Source organism: Triticum aestivum, chromosome 1D, assembly GCF_018294505.1.
Source record: "Triticum aestivum cultivar Chinese Spring chromosome 1D, IWGSC CS RefSeq v2.1, whole genome shotgun sequence".
Lineage (NCBI taxonomy): Eukaryota > Viridiplantae > Streptophyta > Magnoliopsida > Poales > Poaceae > Triticum > Triticum aestivum.
This window is the reverse complement of record NC_057796.1, coordinates 185380607-185402240: the sequence shown is the minus strand read 5'-3', so window position 1 is coordinate 185402240 and position 21634 is coordinate 185380607. Positions and strand designations below refer to the sequence as shown.

The following is a 21634-nucleotide window of genomic DNA, read 5'->3' as shown; positions in this document are numbered from 1 at the left end:
CCAGACTCATCCCTGTCACATATACAGAAGTGTGCATGCATCACCTCTCTGCCGAGCATGTAAAAAAATCTGCGAAAAATATGTCCGGCACAAAGTGTCATTTACCTTGTAAAAACTTCACGGGTTATGTTTGGGAACTTCCGGTTCCATCTGTCAGGTGTGCAGTGCCATTTTGCAAAGAACTCATTAAGGCAACTAAATAGCACACTATGAATCTGTGACACCACCTCGTGATGGGTGGTATGTCGCTGCTCTGCTCCCACTATTTGAGCACACAAAGGATCCAGTATGTGAATCTCCTTCCTAATCATATCCCACATGTATGCTGCCCAACCATGGTCAAGAATGGCTGGCACAAAGAACTGCAACCAACAAACGCTTGCATGAATAATACTTTTCCACATTAACGAAATTGCAAACTAGTTGACAGAAACTGGCCGAAACCTTACCGTCTGACATGCCGTGACATCATGAAGAGACTGCGAAAATTGCAACTGAATAGCTTTTATATGCACAACTTTCTCCCCGGCAAGAGCATGCGTCTGTTATAGACACAGTAAAAAAACAAACACGTTTCATGGCCAATTGCAACCTGGCAAACATTTACAAGATGTCTACACAAAACAAGGAAAAAGGGGATGCTGACCGAGAAATCTGGTTCAAGTACTTCCCTCCATAGCATATACTGGTTCACAGCGTGTGCACCAACATCAAGCTGATTAAACCTCCTGATTGCAAGCACAGCCACCTCATGATCAAGAGGATGTCCCCCAATTAATTGTTGCTGAACACACACAACATTTACCCGAAGCATCCGCGGAGTTTTATGCTCAATCCACATGCTGCATAAAATCGCACAAACATAAGCACGATTTATAAAATTGCTTTAACCATCTAACTAACGACGTGAACTTCAAAAAAAGAACACCAACATTATACCTGTCAAGGTCAAAATCGTTGTTTCCAGATACCCAGTTATAGAACTTATCCACCAAGGGGATTGGTGGGGGCTGAGCTAGACACCCACTCACCCATGGGTTGCGTGCAAAGCTTGCAGAGGTAGCATACTTCCTCTTCGGCAACGTAGCTACCATGGTCCCAAAATAAACAACATTGGGCTCGCCCTCTCCAATGTCATACAGACAGTTAACTGTGTCTGTAATTACTCGAGCATATAGAATAATCCTGTCTAATACTACATTCTTCTCTTCCATTTGTCGTTCCTCAGCAACTGGGTTATCATACACAGGGGCATCATTTGGCTGCTGTGATGACCCCAACTTCATATCTAACACAGCAAACAAAACAGACTGAATTAAACCGTGTTAACTACAAGAACCAACTTAATTAAACATCACCAACAACAGTTTCATGAGGTGAATATGACGCATAAAAAAATTTGATCACCTCGCACATCACAAGAATCAACCCGAGGCTTCTTCACTGAATTACGTTCAAAATGGGCCTTGCTTGAACTACCACCTGCATGAACGAATTAAAGTTAACATACATCCTATCTGGCTGACCTCCACAATGTATGCACACCTACGGCACCTTCATCATCCGACATTTCGAGCCGCCGAGCAACCATCGGGATCACCCTTGAATGCATGGCCTGAGCATCTGCATCCATAAAAACAATAACCGTAACCAATCCTATCCTGATTGTTTTCAATAAACTCGTATACTCAGATATAGTGGACAAAAATACCATCAGAGCACTTGGAAGATCCATCCAGTGTGACACACTTTGACAGCCCGCGCGCTTGACAGCACCTACAACGATCCCGCACAAGTAATACAATTCTATCAGCAAAGCTAAGCATGTCAGACTGCATCCTACTCCGCAGCAACGACATGCTCAGCGTGCACTTTGCATTCTGCTGCTTCAGCATCAGGCTCAACTCTTCAAGGACCTGCAGAATGCACAATGCTTGTCTTAAATACCGATATCCATCAAAATTTCAACAATAAAAAGTCATTGCATTACCCACCCACAACCCCACCTAATTAGATGAACATAACTTACCGGATCGCCATAGCAAGTCCGGCGCAAATGATTTGCAAAATCCCTTGGCCCAAGTGAATGGTATGCCGACCTCACATCACCCAAAGAGTCAGCTGGTGCCGTCGTTGCATGCACACCCAAATCCGGAGTCCATTGGTCCACTCTATTAGGCATCCTTGGAACTGATTGTTTCACTGAACCTGATGATGCATGGGAGTCAATACATCCTTGGTGCATCATGTCTGGCCGCGTGTACATAACTAGCTTCGCAGGCCGCACCTACAAGCATTGAACAAAAAAACATAGACAAACGCAATCACTTCTCAACCTCTACCGAACTGAATTTTTAGACCAACAACTACAAAAAACATACCCCTCCAGGGACATAACCCCACTTCCCATGTTTCATGCCATAAGCCATTATGATCATCTGCCGAAACCTTTTCTGTTCAAAACACTGCACGCAGGGCAATTCAGATGGCGGCATATTGAACAATCCAAGGTCAATGTTGTCCAGCAAGAAAAACTGCCATGGATTATAATCAAGTAAGGGACAAGAATTCAATAGTACACACACATCGCTTCATGAAAATCCACACCCAAACTATAAAAAACTAACACATGTGTTCACCTGTAAAAAAAGGTGGCACGCAAACATATGAACCGTTGCCGCTTTGCTTCGATAATCATTTTGCAACTTCACAACAGCTGACATCAATTTCTGCATAGCATACTCACACCAATTGAACTGTGGGATCAATTCCGGATTGGCCAGAGCACCCCAGAAATCGATCGTCATGGTGTCATGCTTGGTACACGGTGCTATCAAATAGCCCATGACAAAGATGACGAATGCAATTTGAAAACAATCCTTTTCAATTTTACTCGAATCCTCTGAAATATCTCTACTTAAGAAACTTTCAGCCGCCTTCAGATTATGAGCGACTGTACTGTCCATCCCAATTGACTGCTTGATGAAATTGATTGCAGACTGAGAAATTTGTGCATCCCTGCCACCCACATCTCGATTACCGCATGGGATGCCAAAAACCTTGTGGAAATCTTCTGTTGTGAAACCAATCATATTGTCATTATCAATGACGATTACACGACACCGAGCATTTACCTTCCTCATAACCCAAGCACTCATCCTCAGATCCAACTTGACAAGCATTGGGATCTTCAGGATTCCACCAAAACCAATTTCGGTTACAAGCCATCTCTTGTATTCGTCAAATTTTGCGACCATCTCTACAACACGCTTAACTGACAACCGAGAAGTAATAACTGGCTGATGTTCTTCTGTCCAATCAAGTTCAGGCTCTCCCTCACCCACCGCTCCATCAGAAAAATCTTGGTCCTCAAACTCTTCGTCCATCTACAATATTGCAACTGAATCACGACATGGATCTACTCCTCAATTCCAAGCTACAAAATCTATATGCAAAACTACATGCCACAACCGAAATTAGATCTGACGCCATGAAAAACGTACCAGCGAATACCCGCGCGGCGAGGCGCCAAGGGTAGCACCCGAGCAGCTACTGCAATCCTACCTTCAGAGCCGACGGAGCAGATACCTGCTTCACGAGATCCAGATCCAGCGACCTTCTTTGAACTGAAGCTCCGGCTGTGGCGTCTCTGACTGGATAGCCATTCAGATGCGGATAAGGGCGTAGGTGGTCGAGCACATCCGACAAGGCTCCGGGCGATTTCGATGCCAAGGGGTGCACGAGCCAGGCCAGTCTACGAACGACGGGCCAGCCCACATGAACGGACAACCCAATAACCGTGAGGGACGAGGAGTACTACTGTTACACGCTTGTTTCACCTCCTATGCGTGAATATTACTCACCGGATATTAAAAAACAAAAAAACTTGTGCTTGACAAATGTTAAGCAAGCATCTGATAGTATAATTTTTCTGCATAAAAATCGAAAATAAAGTATAACAAAAGGATAATCAATCATTTGAGAAATGTAGAAAGTTGCGAATAAACAGGTGGTAACCATGTCAGAAAAAATAATCAGCATTTGCAAGGAATGTTCAAAGTGTATAAATAAAATGTTTCTCTTCCCTAAGAGTGTATACCAATTATATAAAGCATGTGTGAAAGGGGTTAATTATTACTTATAAGAATTAGCAAGCATTTGAAAAATGGTGAAAACAATTATTCAAAAAATGTTGTCATCCACTATAAAAAAAATGTAAATGCGTTAAAAAAAGAATGACTACCCATAAAAAAACAACACTTCTGTTTTAAAAAATTTAACTGTGTTTATAAAAATGTTGACCATAAATATAAAAGATGTAATTCTTTTATTTTCAAAAAAATCTTTATCGGGCATTTCAAAACCATACTAAAAAAATATGCATATAAAAAATTGTGCACACATATAAAAAATATTAAGCTTGTATTTTAAAAATATATCTTTGCCATGCATGAATAAGGGTAAATACTAAATCAATACAACACAAAAGGGATAAAAACATTTATGCCTGAATATCTGCATACAAACAATGGTTAACCCTCTTGGTGACCATCCGTTTCAGACATGCACGCCAGCTCCTAAAAACACGACTTAAAATCCAAAAAAGAAAAAATGACATTCATTCTAAAAAGCCTTCTCTCCTAACTCCCATTCTGACAGAATAAAAAATGACGTAATTCACACACCGTAGGCATCAAACCATCAGTTCATCCATAGCATTTAGATAACACGACATTACATCTGCAGCTCGTCCACACTTAGCACTACATGGTTACATCGTCACTCACACTTGGCGTCCACGCTTCGACCAACTACAAAATCATAATGTACTATTACATAACACTAAGCCTAATCCTACTTAACCACGCTGCCATCTCGGCCACATAAGAACGGCCACATCGCCTAATTAACCACGCGCAGGACAACATCTGCCACAAGCAACAGCAGAATTGCCACCCCAATTACCAGGTTTGCTACTGATACGACCAGGTTGATGGACGCGGCGTCGGCGACTGTCACACCCTGCCGACCGGCAACTGGAGCAGCCGCGAGCATATATCCTGCGACAGCACTTGCAAACGATGCAGCCTGCGACGCCTCCGGCGGCCCATTTTGCTGCACCGGCTGGCCGTGAAGCGCCTGCACAACTTGAGCTTGGACCGCTTGCCCACCCTGCGTCTGACCCGGACCGATTTGACCCACAGCAGCTTCTCCTCCTTCAAGATTGGCGAGATGCGCCACATAGCCTTGCTGCCACCTGTAGAAATCGCATCCGCCCGCTGAAGGCTGCAATGGATCCACAAGAACACGGACCTCGTGATAATCTACCAAGCTAAACATCTCAAAAAACACCCATACCCAATCCAAGAAACTTGACTTACGTTGTGATTCCGGCACTTGTAGAAACGCTGACCGGCGTTCTGCCCACGCCTAGCAACGTAGGTCACCACGTTCCTGCCGCAATCCGGACAAGGCACGATTGGCAGAGCAGCTGGATCCGCTACTGGATCTGCCATCTTCGATACCTAGGCTTCTATCTTCTCCGATTTGGGACGACCTAGAAGAAACTGTGGGGCGAGTCTAGGGTTTGATCTTGCGATTTGGGGATCGAATGGGGACCAGATCCAGAAGCACCCGTGGATTGCGTTAAATACATCCAGCGGGCCGGCCAACTACTTACTGTACCTCACCGTTACAGGCCATCTCGTACTTCCGGTACACACAAGTCCAGAACAGTAGACAAACGACGCGTTACATAAACACCGTGAAATCCTCGTCTACCGCCTGCGCCACCAACGTCTCTTGCCCGTTACGTACGCACATTAACTGTCCTCACCCGTCACGTACAATACAGCGGGCACCTCGCGCCTCCAGCTGATCGAACGCATGGAGATTCCGGGAGCGCGCGAGCTCGTCCGCGCCTAGCAATTATCGGCGCCCCCCTTCCCTAGTCCAATTCGGACCAGACCAAGGGGAGGGGTGCGGCCACCCTTGAGGCCCTTTTCCTTCTTTCCCGTATGGCCCAATAAGGCCCAATACGTATTCCCGTAACTCTCCGGTACTCCGAAAAATACCCGAATCACTCGGAACCTTTCCGAAGTCCGAATATAGTCGTCCAATATATCGATCTTTACGTCTCGACCATTTCGAGACTCCTCGTCATGTCCCCGATCTCATCCGGGACTCCGAACTCCTTCGGTACATCAAAACTCAATAAAACTGTCATCGTAACGTTAAGCGTGCGGACCCTACGGGTTCGAGAACTATGTAGACATGACCGAGACACGTCTCCGGTCAATAACCAATAGCGGGACGTGGATGCCCATATTGGCTCCCACATATTCTACGAAGATCTTTATCGGTCAGACCGCATAACAACATACGTTGTTCCCTTTGTCACCGGTATGTTACTTGTCCGAGATTTGATCGTCGGTATCTCGATACCTAGTTCAATCTCATTACCGGCAAGTCTCTTTACTCGTTCCGTAACACATCATCCCGCAACTAACTCATTAGTCACAATGCTTGCAAGGCTTATAGTGATATGCATTACCGAGTGGGCCCAGAGATACCTCTCCGACAATTGGAGTGACAAATCCTAATCTCGAAATACGCCAACCCAACAAGTACCTTTGGAGACACCTGTAGAGCACCTTTATAATCACCCATTTACGTTGTGACGTTTGGTAGCACACAAAGTGTTCCTCCGGTAAACGGGAGTTGCATAATCTCATAGTCATAGGAACATGTATAAGTCATGAAGAAAGCAATAGCAACATACTAAACGATCGAGTGCTAAGCTAACGGAATGGGTCAAGTCAATCACGTCATTCTCCTAATGAGGTGATCTCGTTAATCAAATAACAACTTATGTCTATGGTTAGGAAACATAACCATCTTTGATTAACGAGCTAGTCAAGTAGAGGCATACTAGTGACACTCTGTTTGTCTATATATTCACACATGTATTATGTTTCCGGTTAATACAATTCTAGCATGAATAATAAACATTTATCATGATACAAGGAAATAAATAATACTTTATTATTGCCTCTAGGGCATATTTCCTTCAGTCTCCCACTTGCACTAGAGTCAATAATCTAGTTCACATCGCCATGTGATTTAACATCAATAATTCACATCACCATGTGATTAACACCCATAGTTCACATCTCTATGTGACTAACACTCAAAGGGTTTACTAGAGTCAATAATCTAGTTCACATCGCTATGTGATTAACACCCAAAGAGTACTAAGGTGTGATCATGTTTTGATTGTGAGATAATTTTAGTCAACGGGTCTGTCACATTCAGATCCATAAGTATTTTGCAAATCTCTATGTCTACAATGCTCTGCACGGAGCTACTCTAGCTAATTGCTCCCACTTTCAATATGTATCTAGACCGAGACTTTAGAGTCATCTAGATTAGTGTCAAAACTTGCATCGACGTAACCCTTTACGACGAACGTTTTGTCACTTCCATAATCGAGAAACATTTCCTTATTCCACTAAGGATAATTTTGACCGCTGTCCAGTGATCTACTCCTAGATCACTATTGTACTCCCTTGCCAAAATCAGTGTAGGGTATACAATAGATTTGGTACACAGCATGGCATACTTTATAGAACCTATGGCCAAGGCATAGAAAATGACTTTCATTCTCGTTCTATCTTCTGCCGTGGTCGGGCTTTGAGTCTTACTCAATTTCATACCTTGTAACACAGGCAAGAACTCTTTCTTTGACTGTTGTATTTTGAACTACTTCAAAATCTTGTTAAGGTATGAACTCATTGAAAAAACTTATCAAGCGTCTTGATCTATCTCTATAGATCTTGATGCTCAATATGTAAGCAGCTTCACCGAGGTCTTTCTTTGAAAAACTCCTTTCAAACACTCCTTTATGCTTTGCAGAATAATTCTACATTATTTCCGATCAACAATATGTCATTCACATATACTTATCAGAAATGCTGTAGTGCTCCCACTCACTTTCTTGTAAATACAGGCTTCACCGCAAGTCTGTATATATCCTTTGATCAACTTATCAAAGTGTATATTCCAACTCCGAGATGCTTGCACCAGTCCATAGATGGATCGCTGGAGCTTGCATATTTTGTGAGCACCTTTAGGATTGACAAAACCTTCTGGTTGCATCATATACAACTCTTCTTTAATAAATCCATTAAGGAATGCAGTTTTGTTTATCCATTTGCCAGATTTCATAAAATGCGGCAATTGCTAACATGATTCGGACAGACTTTAAGCATAGATACGAGTGAGAAACTCTCATCGTAGTCAACACCTTGAACTTGTCGAAAACCTTTTTGCGACAATTCTAGCTTTGTAGACAGTAACACTACTATCACTGTCTGTCTTCCTCTTGAAGATCCATTTAATCTCAATGGCTCGCCGATCATTGGGCAAGTCAACCAAAGTCCATACTTTGTTCTTCATTCATGGATCTCATCTCAGATTTCATGGCCTCAAGCCATTTCCCGGAATCTGGGCTCATCATCGCTTCCTCATAGTTCGTAGGTTCGTCATGGTCAAATAACATGACCTCCAGAATAGGATTACCGTACCACTCTGGTGTGGATCTCACTCTGGTTTACCTACGAGGTTTGGTAGTAACTTGATCTGAAGTTACATGATCATCATCATTAACTTCCCCACTAATTGGTGCAGGAGTCACAGGAACAGATTTCTGTGATGAACTACTTTCCAATAAGGGAGCAGGTACAGTTACCTCATCAAGTTCTACTTTCCTCCCACTCACTTCTTTCGAGAGAAACTCCTTCTCTAGAAAGGATCCATTTTTAGCAACGAATGTCTTGCCTTCGGATCTGTGATAGAAGGTGTACCCAACTGTCTCCTTTGGGTATCCTATGAAGACACATTTCTCCGATTTGGGTTTGAGCTTATCAGGATGAAACTTTTTCACATAAGCATCCCAACCTCAAAATTTTAAGAAACGACAACTTTGGTTTCTTGCTAAACCTCAGTTCATAAGGCATCGTCTCAACGGATTTGATGGTGCCCTATTTAACGTGAATGCAGCTGTCTCTAATGCATAACCCCAAAACTATAGTGGTAAATCGGTAAGAAACATCATAGATTGCACTATATCCAATAAAGTACGGTTATGACGTTCGGACACACCATTACACCGTGGTGTTCCACGTGGCGTGAGTAGTGAAACTATTTCACTTTGTTTTAACTGAAGGCCAAACTCGTAACTCAAATATTTTACCTCTGCGATCATATCGTAGAAACTTTTATTTTCTTGTTACGATGATTCTCCACTTCACTCTGAAATTCTTTGAACTTTTCAAATATTTCAGACTTGTGTTTCATCAAGTAGATATACCCATATCTGCTCAAATCATCTGTGAAGGTCAGAAAATAATGATACCTGCTACGAGCCTCAATATTCATCGGACCACATACATCTGTATGTATGATTTCCAACAAATCTGTTGCTCTCTCCATAGTTCCGGAGAACAGCGTTTTAGTCATCTTGCCCATGAGGCACGATTCGCAAGCATCAAGTGATTCATAATCAAGTGATTCCAAAATCCCATCAGTATGGAGTTTCTTCATGCGCTTTACACCAATATGACCTAAACGGCAGTGCCACAAATAAGTTGCACTATCATTATTAACTTTGCATCTTTTGGCTTCAATATTATGATTATGTGTATCACTACGATCGAGATCCAACAAACCATTTTCGTTGGTGTGTATGACCATAGAAGGTTTTTATTCATGTAAAGTGAACAACAATTGTTCTCTAACTTAAATGAATAACCGTATTGCAATAAACATGATCAAATCATATTCATGCTCAACGCAAACACCAAATAACACTTATTTAGTTTCAACACTAATCCCGAAAGTATAGGGAGTGTGCGATGATGATCATATCAATCTTGGAACTACTTCCAACACACATCGTCACCTCATCTTTTACTAGTCTCTGTTTATTCTGCTACTCCCGTTTTCGAGTTACTACTCTTTAGCAACTGAACCAGTATCAAATACTGAGGGGTTGCTATAAACACTAGTAAGTACACATCAATAACATGTATATCCAATATACCTTTGTTCACTTTGCCATCTTTCTTATCCACCAAATACTTGGGGTAGTTCCGCTTCCAGTGACCAGTCCCTTTGCAGTAGAAGCACTTAGTCTCAGGCTTAGGTACAGACTTGGGCTTCTTCACTTGAGTAGCAACTTGCTTGCCGTTCTTTTGAAGTTCCCCTTCTTCCCTTTGCCCTTTTCTTGAAACTAGTGGTCTTGTCAACCATCAACACTTGAAGTGGTCTCGTCAACCATCAACACTTGATGTTTTTCTTGATTTCTACCTTCGTCGATTTCAGCATCACGAAGAGCTCGGGAATTACTTTCGTCATCCGTTGCATACTATAGTTCATCACGAAGTTCTACTAACTTGGTGATGGTGACTAGAGAATTCTGTCAATCACTATTTTATCTGGAAGATTAACTCCCACTTGATTCAAGCGATTGTAGTACCCAGACAATCTGAGCACATGCTCACTAGTTGAGCAATTCTCCTCCATCTTTTAGCTATAGAACTTGTTGGAGACTTCATATCTCTCAACTCGGGTATTTGCTTGAAATATTAACTTCAACTCCTGGAACATCTTATATGGTCCATGACGTTCAAAACGTCTTTGAAGTCCCGATTCTAAGCCGTTAAGCATGGTGCACTAAACTATCAAGTAGTCATCATATTGAGCTAGCCAAACGTTCATAACGTCTGCATCTGCTCCTGCAATAGGTCTGTCACCTAGCGGTGCATCAAGGACATAATTTTTTCTGTGCAGCAATGAGTATAATCCTCAGATCACGGATCCAATCCGCATCTTTGCTACTAACATCTTTCAACATAATTTTTCTCTAGGAACATATCAAAAATAAACACAGGGAAGCAACAACGCGAGCTATTGATCTACAACATAATTTGCAAAATACTATCAGGACTAAGTTCATGATAAATTTAAGTTCAATTAATCATATTACTTAAGAACTCCCACTTAGATAGACATCCCTCTAATCATCTAAGTGATTACGTGATCCAAAGCAACTAAACCATGTCCGATTAACACGTGAGATGGAGTAGTTTCAATGGTGAACATCACTATGTTGATCATATCTACTATATGATTCACGCTCGACCTTTCGGTCTCTGTGTTCCGAGGCCATATCTGTATATGCTAGGCTCGTCAAGTTTAACCTGAGTATTCCGTGTGTGCAACTGTTTTGCACCCGTTGTATTTGAACGTAGAGCCTATCACACCCAATTAACACGTGGTGTCTCAGCACGAAGAACTTTTGCAACGGTGCATACTCAGGGAGAACACTTTTATCTTGAAATTTTAGTGAGAGATCATCTTATAATGCTACCGTCAGTCAAAGCAAGATAAGATGCATAAAGGATTAACATCACATGCAATCAATATAAGTGATATGATATGGCCATCATCATCTTGTGCTTATGATCTCCATCTCCGAAGCACCGTGCTCGTGATCTCCATCTCCGAAGCACCGTGCTCGTGATCTCCATCTACGGGCTTAGCAAGAACCGTTATTACCTATGCATCAAAACCACAACGATAGTTTGTCAAGTTGGTGCTGTTTTAACCTTCGCAAGGACCGGGCGTAGCCACACTCGGTTCAACTAAAGTGAGAGAGACAGACACCCGCCAGTCACCTTTAAGCAACGAGTGCTCCGAACGGTGAAACCAGTCTCGCGTAAGCGTACGCATAATGTCGGTCCGGGCCGCTTCATCTCACAATACCGCTGAACCAAAGTATGACATGCTGGTAAGCAGTATGACTTATATCGCCCACAACTCACTTGTGTTCTACTCGTGCATAGCATCAACGCATAAAACCTGGCTCTGATACCACTGTTGGGGAACGTAGTAATTTCAAAAAAATTCCTACGCACACGCAAGATCATGGTGATGCATAGCAACGAGAGGGGAGAGTGTTGTCCACGTACCCTCGTAGACCGACAGCGGAAGCGTTATCACAACGCGGTTAATGTAGTCGTACGTCTTCACGATCCGACCGATCAAGTACCGAACGTACGGCACCTCCGAGTTCTACACACGTTCAGCTCGATGACGTCCCTCGAACTCCGATCCAGCCGAGTGTTGAGGGAGAGTTTCGTCAGCACGACGGCGTGGTGACGATGGTGATGTTCCACCGACGCAGGGCTTCGCCTAAGCTCCGTAACGGTATTATCGAGGTGTAATATGGTGGAGGGGGGCACCGCACACGGCTAAGAGATCTCAAGGATCAATTGTTGTGTCTCTGGGGTGCCCCCTGCCCCCGTATATAAAGGAGTAAGGGAGGAGGAGGCCGGCCCTAGGAGGGGGCGCACCAAGTGTGGAGTCCTACTAGGACTCCCCAGTCCTAGTAGGATTCCACCTCCCATATGGAATAGGAAAAGAGGAAGGGAAAAAGAGAAGGAAGGAAGGGAGCGCCCCCCTTCCCTAGTCCAATTCGGAGCAGACCAAGGGGAGGGGTGCGGCCACCCTTGAGGCCCTTTTCCTTCTTTCCCGTATGGCCCAATAAGGCCCAATATGTATTCCCGTAACTCTCCGGTACTCCGAAAAATACCCGAATCACTCGGAACCTTTCCGAAGTCCGAATATAGTCGTCCAATATATCGATCTTTATGTCTCGACCATTTCGAGACTCCTCGTCATGTCCCCAATCTCATCCGGGACTCCGAACTCCTTCGGTACATCAAAACTCAATAAAACTGTCATCGTAACGTTAAGCGTGCGGACCCTACGGGTTCGAGAACTATGTAGACATGACCGAGACACGTCTCCGGTCAATAACCAATAGCGGGACCTAGATGCCCATATTGGCTCCCACATATTCTACGAAGATCTTTATCGGTCAGACCGCATAACAACATACGTTGTTCCCTTTGTCACCGGTATGTTACTTGCCCGAGATTTGATCGTCGGTATCTCGATACCTAGTTCAATCTCGTTACCGGCAAGTCTCTTTACTCGTTCCGTAACACATCATCCCGCAACTAACTCATTAGTCACAATGCTTGCAAGGCTTATAGTGATGTGCATTACCGAGTGGGCCCAGAGATACCTCTCCGACAATTGGAGTGACAAATCCTAATCTCGAAATACGCCAACCCAACAAGTACCTTTGGAGACACCTGTAGAGCACCTTTATAATCACCCATTTACGTTGTGACGTTTGGTAGCACACAAAGTGTTCCTCCGGTAAACGGGAGTTGCATAATCTCATAGTCATAGGAACATGTATAAGTCATGAAGAAAGCAATAGCAACATACTAAACGATCGAGTGCTAAGCTAACGGAATGGGTCAAGTCAATCACGTCATTCTCCTAATGAGGTGATCTCGTTAATCAAATAACAACTTATGTCTATGGTTAGGAAACATAACCATCTTTGATTAACGAGCTAGTCAAGTAGAGGCATACTAGTGATACTCTGTTTGTCTATATATTCACACATGTATTATGTTTCCGGTTAATACAATTCTAGCATGAATAATAAACATTTATCATGATACAAGGAAATAAATAATACTTTATTATTGCCTCTAGGGCATATTTCCTTCAAGGGCCACCCTGGATCAATGACCAGTGGCCCCGTTGATCGAAGTCAACGCTGACTAGGCAGCCCCAGTCCCAGAAAGATGGAGCCCACTCCCCTAATTATGAGTTACATTAATTAAAGTTAATTAGCTAAACTAAGTAAGCATTGATTTGTGGGCCCCCATCCTTAGTTAACTAATTTGGATTAGTTTAAACGCTGTTGAGTTCCACTTTCAATGACAGGTGGGTCCTAGGCGTCAGTTTGACTAGTCAACATCCCTGTTGATTGCTGACATCACATTGATGTCATGAAGATGTCATAACCCTATTTTCTATTTAAATTAAATCTGTTAATTCCAAAAAAATGATTTAAAACTTTGGAAATTCATATAAAATAATCCGTAAGTCGGATGAAAGTGTTTTATACGTGGAAGTTGCTCAGAACATCGAGAAGGATCCGAATACATGGTCCGTTCGTCCGCCACACATCCCTATCATAGCGAACATGCAACTGCCCCCCTCCGGTTCATCTGTCCGAAAATGCAAACTTTGGGAAAACTTTCCCGGATGTTTCCCCCTTCGTCGGTATCGTGTAGCACCGTGTTAGAACACCCCTAGCTCTGCCTATTGACTTGTCATGCATCTGTTGCTTGTATTTACTATTTCTTGCCCCTCTTCTTCTCCAATAGACCCCAAGACCGCTGCTGATATCCCTGTGGTCGACTACGTCATCGACGGCCCTTCTTCCCTTTCAGCAAAGCTTCCAGGCAACCCCCCCTTTGATCATCCCGATATCGCCCATTCCATTCTCTCATGATTGCATTAGATTTTGCTAGTGTAATTGATTGCTCCTATTCTGATGCATAGCCTGCTTTTGTAACCTGCTTATTGTTACCTACCTGCTTATCCTAAACTGCTTAGTATAGATTGGTTAGTGACCCATCAGTGACTCCCACCTTATCCTTGTTGCCCCTGCTTTATCATCGACGACTCGATCAACATCATCGACGACCAGAGCCCGATACCTCACAACACATCACACCCCCTTTGTTGCTCGACTCTGCAGAGATACTATCGAGTGCCGAGGGTGATACCTTGTAACGCACTCCTGATGATAACCCTGTAGTGTAGCTATTCGGTCGTGGTCATCAAGGGTGATTCCTCCTTCACCACCCCCGATATGGCTCTGTCGTGCAACCTCTCAAGTGTGGACCTCCAGGGTGATTCCTCCCATGTTCACCTTGATGAATACATTGAGTGGAATCCACCGAGGGTGATTCCTCGGGGTTTTCCCCCTTGATGTTTTGGACACACGGTTACCCGGACTTTACTTGAGACCTTTGTTTAAGTCGGGTCGGCCCTGAGGGGTACCCGTGAGTCGATGTGAAAGTCGGGCGGGCCCGTAGAGCACCCGCGAGTTTTCTACGAGGCACGACCGACATTCTAGGCCCTTGCCGTAAGTCCACGAGACGGGGCGACGGGGTCACATTATCGTGAGTCCCTGCTCGTCTCCGCGAGCCCCCAATGCACTAACAGGTTTGGGTATTTGTTTTGAGTTAGCCTTTGGCCTTTACGCACTAACCACCATGCGAGAATAGTTATGTGCCTCAGCATCGCAATATCAGCCAAAGCTTTGTCAGACGTGTAGTTCAGCATTGCGGCACGGCTGGGCCGGCGCCATCTAGGCAGCCTGGTTCGCCTTGCACGCAACGACCCGGAGTTCAACAGGCGATGGGCCCAAGACCCCGGAGTGCTTAGGATGTAGACCGGCGGGGACCTCTTTGCTGAGCCTAGGTAGGACTGCGACGTGTTGATCTTCCGAGGCCAGGCATTGACTCAGAAAAGTGTGTCCAGCCAGAGTAATCAAGTGCGTTGGGTAATGATACGTCTCCAACGTATCTATAATTTTTTATTGTTCCATGCTATTATATTATCTGTTTTGGATGTTTCATATTCATTAATATGCTATTTTATATGATTTTTGTGACTAACCTATTAACCTAGAGCCCAGTGCCAGTTTCTGTTTTTTCTTTGTTTTAGAGTTTCGCAGAAAAGGAATACCAAACAGAATAAAACTTTCGCAATGATTTTTATTGGACCAGAAGACACCCAGGAGACTTGGACTGGAAGTCAGAAGAGCCACGAGGCGGCCACAAGGGTGGAAGGTGCACCCACGGGGGTAGGGCGCGCGCCCCCGACCTTGTGGGCCCCTCGGTGACCCCCTGACCTAGATCTTCCTCCTATATATTCTCATATACCCCAAAAACTTCTGGGAGAGCCACGAAACCACTTTTCCATCGCCGCAACCTTCTATACCCGTGATATCCCATCTAGGGCCCTTTTCCGGCATCCTGCTGGAGGGGGATTCGATCATGGAGGGCATCTACATCAACACCATTGCCTTTCTGATGAAGCGTGAGTAGTTTATCACAGACCTACGGGTCCATAGCTAGTAGCTAGATGGCTTCTTCTCTCTCTTTGATTCTCAATACAATGTTCTCCTCGATGTTCTTGGAGATCTATTCCATGTAATAATCTTTTGCGGTGTGTTTGCCGAGATTCGATGAATTGTTGATTTATGATCAACATATCTATGAATATTATTTGAATCTTCTCTGAATTCTTATATGCATGATTTGATATCTTTGCAAGTCTCTTCGAATTATTGATTTGGTTTGGCCAACTAGATTGGTTTTTCTTTCAATGGGAGAAGTGCTTAGCTTTGGGTACAATCTTGCGGTGCTCGATCCTAGTGACATAAGGGGAACCGACACGTATTGTATTGTTGCCATCGAGGATAAAAAGATGGGGTTTTCATCATATTGCTTGAGTTAATTCCTCTACATCATGTCATCTTGCTAAGGCATTACTCCGTTCTTTATGAACTTAATACTCTAGATGCATGCTGGATAGCGGTCGATGTGTGGAGTAATAGTAGTAGATGTAGAATCGTTTCGGTCTACTTGACACGGATGTGATGCCTATATTCATAATCATTGCCTTAGATATCGTCATAACTTTGCACTTTTCTATCAATTGCTCGGCAGTAATTTGTTCACCCACCGTAATATTTTCTATCTTGAGAGAAGCCTCTAGTGAAACCGATGGCCCCCGGGTCTATGTTCCATCATATAAGTTTCCGATCTACAATTTCAGTTTCCCATTTACTTTCTTTGCAATCTTTTACTTTCCGTTCCATAAAACAAAAATACCAAGAATATTACTTTACCGTTTATCCATCTCTATTAGATCTCACATTACAAATAGCCGTGAAGGGATTGACAACCTCTTTATCGCGTTGGGTGCAAGGTTGGTGTTTGTTTGTGCAGGTATTCGGTGGCTTGTTGCGTTGTCTCCTACTGGATTGATACCTTGGTTCTCAAAAGCTGAGGGAAATACTTACTCTACTTTGCTGCATCACCCTTTCCTTTTCAAGGGAAAAACCAACGCAAGCTCAAGAGGTAGCAGAAAGAATTTCTGGCACCATTGCCGGGGAGATCTACGCCAAGCCAAGACATACCAAGTACTCATCATAAACTCTCATCCCTCGCATTACATTATTCTCCATTCGCCTCCCGTTTTCCTCTCCCTCACTTCTAAAATGATTTTCGAAAAGATTCGCCTTTTCTTCGCTTCTCTTCCGTTCGTCCTTTTAGTGTGTCTTTTGTTTGCTCGTTTGCTAGTCGCCACCATGTCTGAAACTGGGGAGGTTATCGCTGAAAAGGATAGTAGTAAGGATGGGGGAGACTTTGATGCTTTTGCTAATTCTGTTTCACATGAAGAAACTACTATCTTGCACGCTAAGAAATTTCGCATAGGTAACGGAAATATTATTGGAAAGGGGGTTATTCAAGATTTCTTTACTTGTGCCGGTGCACTCCTGTGACGCCCGGATAATTAAGCTACAGTAATCCTCTACTAATGAGGCCACGTCATTGCTGTTACTGTTGCTAATCTCGCTTAGATTCAAATCGCTCCGAATTCTAACTTTAAAATCTAGTTAAACTATAAAAGTTTTCAGATGTCTAAATAAAATGTTGACCAAGTGACAAATATTCTCTTCTTAATATCGATGGTGAACCAACATTTTTACAAAGTGGTTTAATGCCCTATAATAATCAAAACGGTGGCCAAATCATTAGTTTATATGCCTTTAAGATTATAAAATTTTGCAAATTATTTTATTTATGTGCCAAACCATTTTATGGCAGTGCCTAAATTTGCATTGTAAATTATGGGCCAAGTCTCTTATTTTGAAAACCCCTCCTTTTGTTGTTCAAACTAAGTACTAAGCAGAACTAAAAAAGTAACAGAAAATGATTAAAGAAAAGGAAAAACCTCACCTGATCACCTGGGCCTTTTGTGCACAGGAGAGGCCCAGCCCACCTAACCCCCACATCCCCTTCCTCCTGTTCACGGGAGGGGGTCGTGGCCTCCATCCACGCCGCCACGGCCTCGGCTGTCGCCGTGGCGATCATCCGCCGGTACCCCGGAAGGAGATAAAGACCCCCCCTCGATGCCCCAAACCCTAGACCTCGCTCACTCTTCCCCTCCCGCCTCCCAGATCTCTGTTTCTTTCCCCCTCACCCGAGCTCCGCCCGCCTTGACCTCCTCCGTTGCGCGGCCACCGTCGTCCCCGTCGATCGTGAGGTTGTCCAGCGGAAGCACCGTCGTAGACTACATCATCTTGGAGGAGCCGTTCGAGCCGGAGAAGCCTCCCCTCGCCGCCACCGCCTCGTCTTCCCCACCACGGCCACGGCGCCATTGCCGTCGATCTCCACCACCGGCGCCTCCCCGCGGTTCCGAGCACGTCCACGACCTCCCTCGCAGTGAGCCGCGTCCATCCCCCTTCATTGCCCCTTCGATTTGTTGCCGTAGCCACCATCCCCGAGCTCGTTCGGGCTCCCGTGTACGCGTACGTGCGTGCTTGGTGTCGCTGCTCTCTGTTTCTGTTGCTACTGCTCTTGCGTTGGTCCTTGTGTTGCTGCTGCCCCGCTCGCCGCAAGATGCCGCCCTTACCCGCGCCCAGCCCTGCGCACATCGCCCCCGGTCACACTCGCCGTCGCCCCACGGCCTTCTACGCGCGGGTGCCTGCTGCGCCTGGCGCTGGCCGCCGTTCGCCCTGGCCGTGTCCAAGGCGTGCCCCCGCAGCCGCTCGCGGCCCTGCCTACTGCCTATAGCGCCGCTGCTACTGCCGCTTATTGCTACCTGCTGTTGCCTGGCCATGGCCGATGCGGCCATGTGCTGTGCATGTGTGCGCACAAGCCGTGAGGCTATTTGTGCCTCTGGCCGGCCATGTGCAAAGTAGTTTAGCACTAATTGCTAGTTAGATTAGCTACTAGCCTATGGCAGGTGGACCCCTCTCCTTTAAATATCCACTTAAAAAGAAAATGCTAAAATAAGTGTGAATGACACCTGGGTCCCACTGGTCCCATTGACTAGTCAAACTGCTGACTGGGATAACCCAGTCAATGACATTCGGGTCCCCTGGGGCCTTTGACTAGTCAACGGTCTTAGTTGACTGCTGACTAGGCAGTCAACTAGACCCCACCTGCCAGCCACTAAAGCCGCTGCCGTGTACACTTCTCTGTGTACACTTAGCAATTACGTATTAATTTATTTTCGAATTAAAATAATTCCAGAGAATTAGAAAATCCTTTAAAAAATTTAAAGTTCATAGAGAATAATCCGTAACTCGGATGAAAAAGTTTTATACATGAAAGTTGCTCAGAACGACGAGACGAATCCGGATACGCCCTCCGTTCGTCTGTCACACGTCCCTTGCATAGCGAACATGTAACCTTTCCCCTCCGGTTCGTCTGTTTGAAAATGCCAAACAGCAGGAAAACTTTTCCGGATGTTTTCCCCCTTTGCCAGTATCGCCTAGCACTGCGTTAGAACACCTCTAGCACCGTTTATTGTCTTGTTGTGCATATGTTTGCGTGTATTTACTGTTTCTTCCCCCTCTTCTCTCCGGTAGACCCCGAGACCGATGCTGCCGCTGTGATCGACTACGTCACCGACGACCCTTCTTCCCTTTCAGCGGAGCTTCCAAGCAAGCCCCCCCTTTGATCATCCCGATATCGCCCATTCGATTCTATCATGCTTGCATTAGTTTTTTCTACTGTTATTGTTTTCTCCTATTCTGATGCATAGCCTGCTTTTGTAACCTGCTCATTGTACCCTGCCTGCTTATCCTAAAACTGCTTAGTATAGGTTGGTTAGTGATCCATCAGTGACCCCCACCTTGTCCTTGTTGCCCCTGCTTCATCATTGAAGACCCGATCAACGGGATCGAAGACCAGGCCCCGGCACCGCACATCACTTTCCCCTTAGTTGCTCGACACTACTAGGTTACTATCGAGTGCCGAGGGTGAGACCTCTACAACACTTCTGATGTTAACCCTGTAGTGTAGTTATTCGGTTGTGGTCATCGAGGGTGACTCCGCCTTAACCACTTCCGATACGAATCCGTCGTGCAACCCCTCAAGTGTGAACCTCGGGGGTGGTTCCTCTTACGTTCACCTTGATGATTACATCGAGTGGAATTCACCGGGGGTGATTCCTCGGGTTTTCCCCTTGATGTTTGGACACACGGTTACTATGGTTACTATGACTTTACACTGAACCATGTTACTAAAGACGGGTCGACCCTGAGGGGTACCCGCGCGAGCATAATTGCGAGTGATGTGGAGTCGGGTTGACTTGGAAGGTGCCCGTGAGATAATTACGAGGCGTGGCCGGGCATTCCTAGCCCTTGCCGCAAGTCCTCGAGACGGGGCAACGGGGTCACAGCTTTCGTGAGTCTCTGCTTGTTACCGTGCGTTCCTAATCCACTACGATTTGGATATTTGATCCGAGGGGCCTCTGGCCTGATAGCACTAACCATCACGTGGGCATAGTATGGGCGTTCTGCGTCGTATGCATCAGCCGAAGCTTAATAGACGTCATGCGACTGAGCGGCGCGCGCCGGGTTGGACTGGTAAGCTCCCGCCTTTTTTAAGGAGGTAGCTAGGTCTGCTCACCGGCCGCCCACGCAACGTGCAGGAGTTCCCGGGGCGATGGCCCATGAGCCCTGGGGGCATAGGTTTAGTCCGGCGTGCTTGACCTCTCTATTAAGCCTAGGTCGGGTTGCGGCGTATTGTTTGGCCGAGGCCGGGCATGACCCAGGAAAGTGTGTCCGGCCGGAGTTAATCGAGCGTGGTGGGTAAGTTGGTGCACCCCTGCAGGGAAGAAAACATCTATTGATAGCCTGTCCTACGGTAACGGACACTTGGAGTTGTATCCCGATCGATACAACTAGAACTGGATACTTGAGATGAGAATTGGATTGCGATGAGAATTGGATAGTATGGCTCTGGGATTGCTTTCTCGCAGGGAGTCGAGGAAGGATCTCTGGCCGAGGTTGATAACACTTCTACTACTTTACTTTATGCTACTCTACTCCCTCCTGTTGCTGCAAGATGGTGGTTTCCAAAAGATGCTAGTCTTCGATAGGCTAGGCCTTCCCCTTCTCTTCTGGCATTCTGCAATCCAGTCCACAGATACATCCCCTTTCATTGATACCGACGCATATGTAGTGTAGATCCTTGCTTGCGAGTACTTTGGATGAGTACTCACGGTTGCTTTGCTCCCCCTTTTCCCCCTTTCTTCTTCTTTCCGGTTGATGCAACCAGATGGTGGAGCCCAGGATCCAGACGCCACCTTCGAAGACGACCGCTACTACCCTGAGGGTGCCTACCACTACATTGGAGGCCGCCGCCGACCAGGACTAGTTAGGAGGCTCTCAGGCCGGAGGCCTTGCCTTTTCGATCGTTGTTGCTTTTGTGCTAGCCTTCTTAAGGCAAACTTGTCTAACTCATGTCTGTACTCAGATATTGTTGCTTCCGCTGACTCTTGTGTTTTCGAGCTTATGTATTCGAGCCCTCGAGGCCCCTGGATTGTAATATAAAGCTTGTATTATTTTAATTTGTGTCTAGAGTTGTGTTGTGATATCTTCCCGTGA

General features: G+C 45.1%; 1 protein-coding gene across 1 annotated transcript; it reads right to left on the bottom strand.

The window, feature by feature from the left end:
- Window positions 1-4689: 4689 nt before the first annotated feature.
- LOC123167067 (uncharacterized) lies at window positions 4690-5633 on the bottom strand. The gene is made up of 2 exons (XM_044584906.1): window positions 5382-5633; window positions 4690-5286 (listed from the first exon to the last, which is right to left on the bottom strand). Exons 1-2 carry the CDS (start codon window positions 5514-5516, stop codon window positions 4903-4905), a joined length of 519 nt encoding a protein of 172 aa, XP_044440841.1. The 5' UTR covers window positions 5517-5633; the 3' UTR covers window positions 4690-4902.
- Between the last annotated feature and the right edge of the window lie 16001 nt (window positions 5634-21634).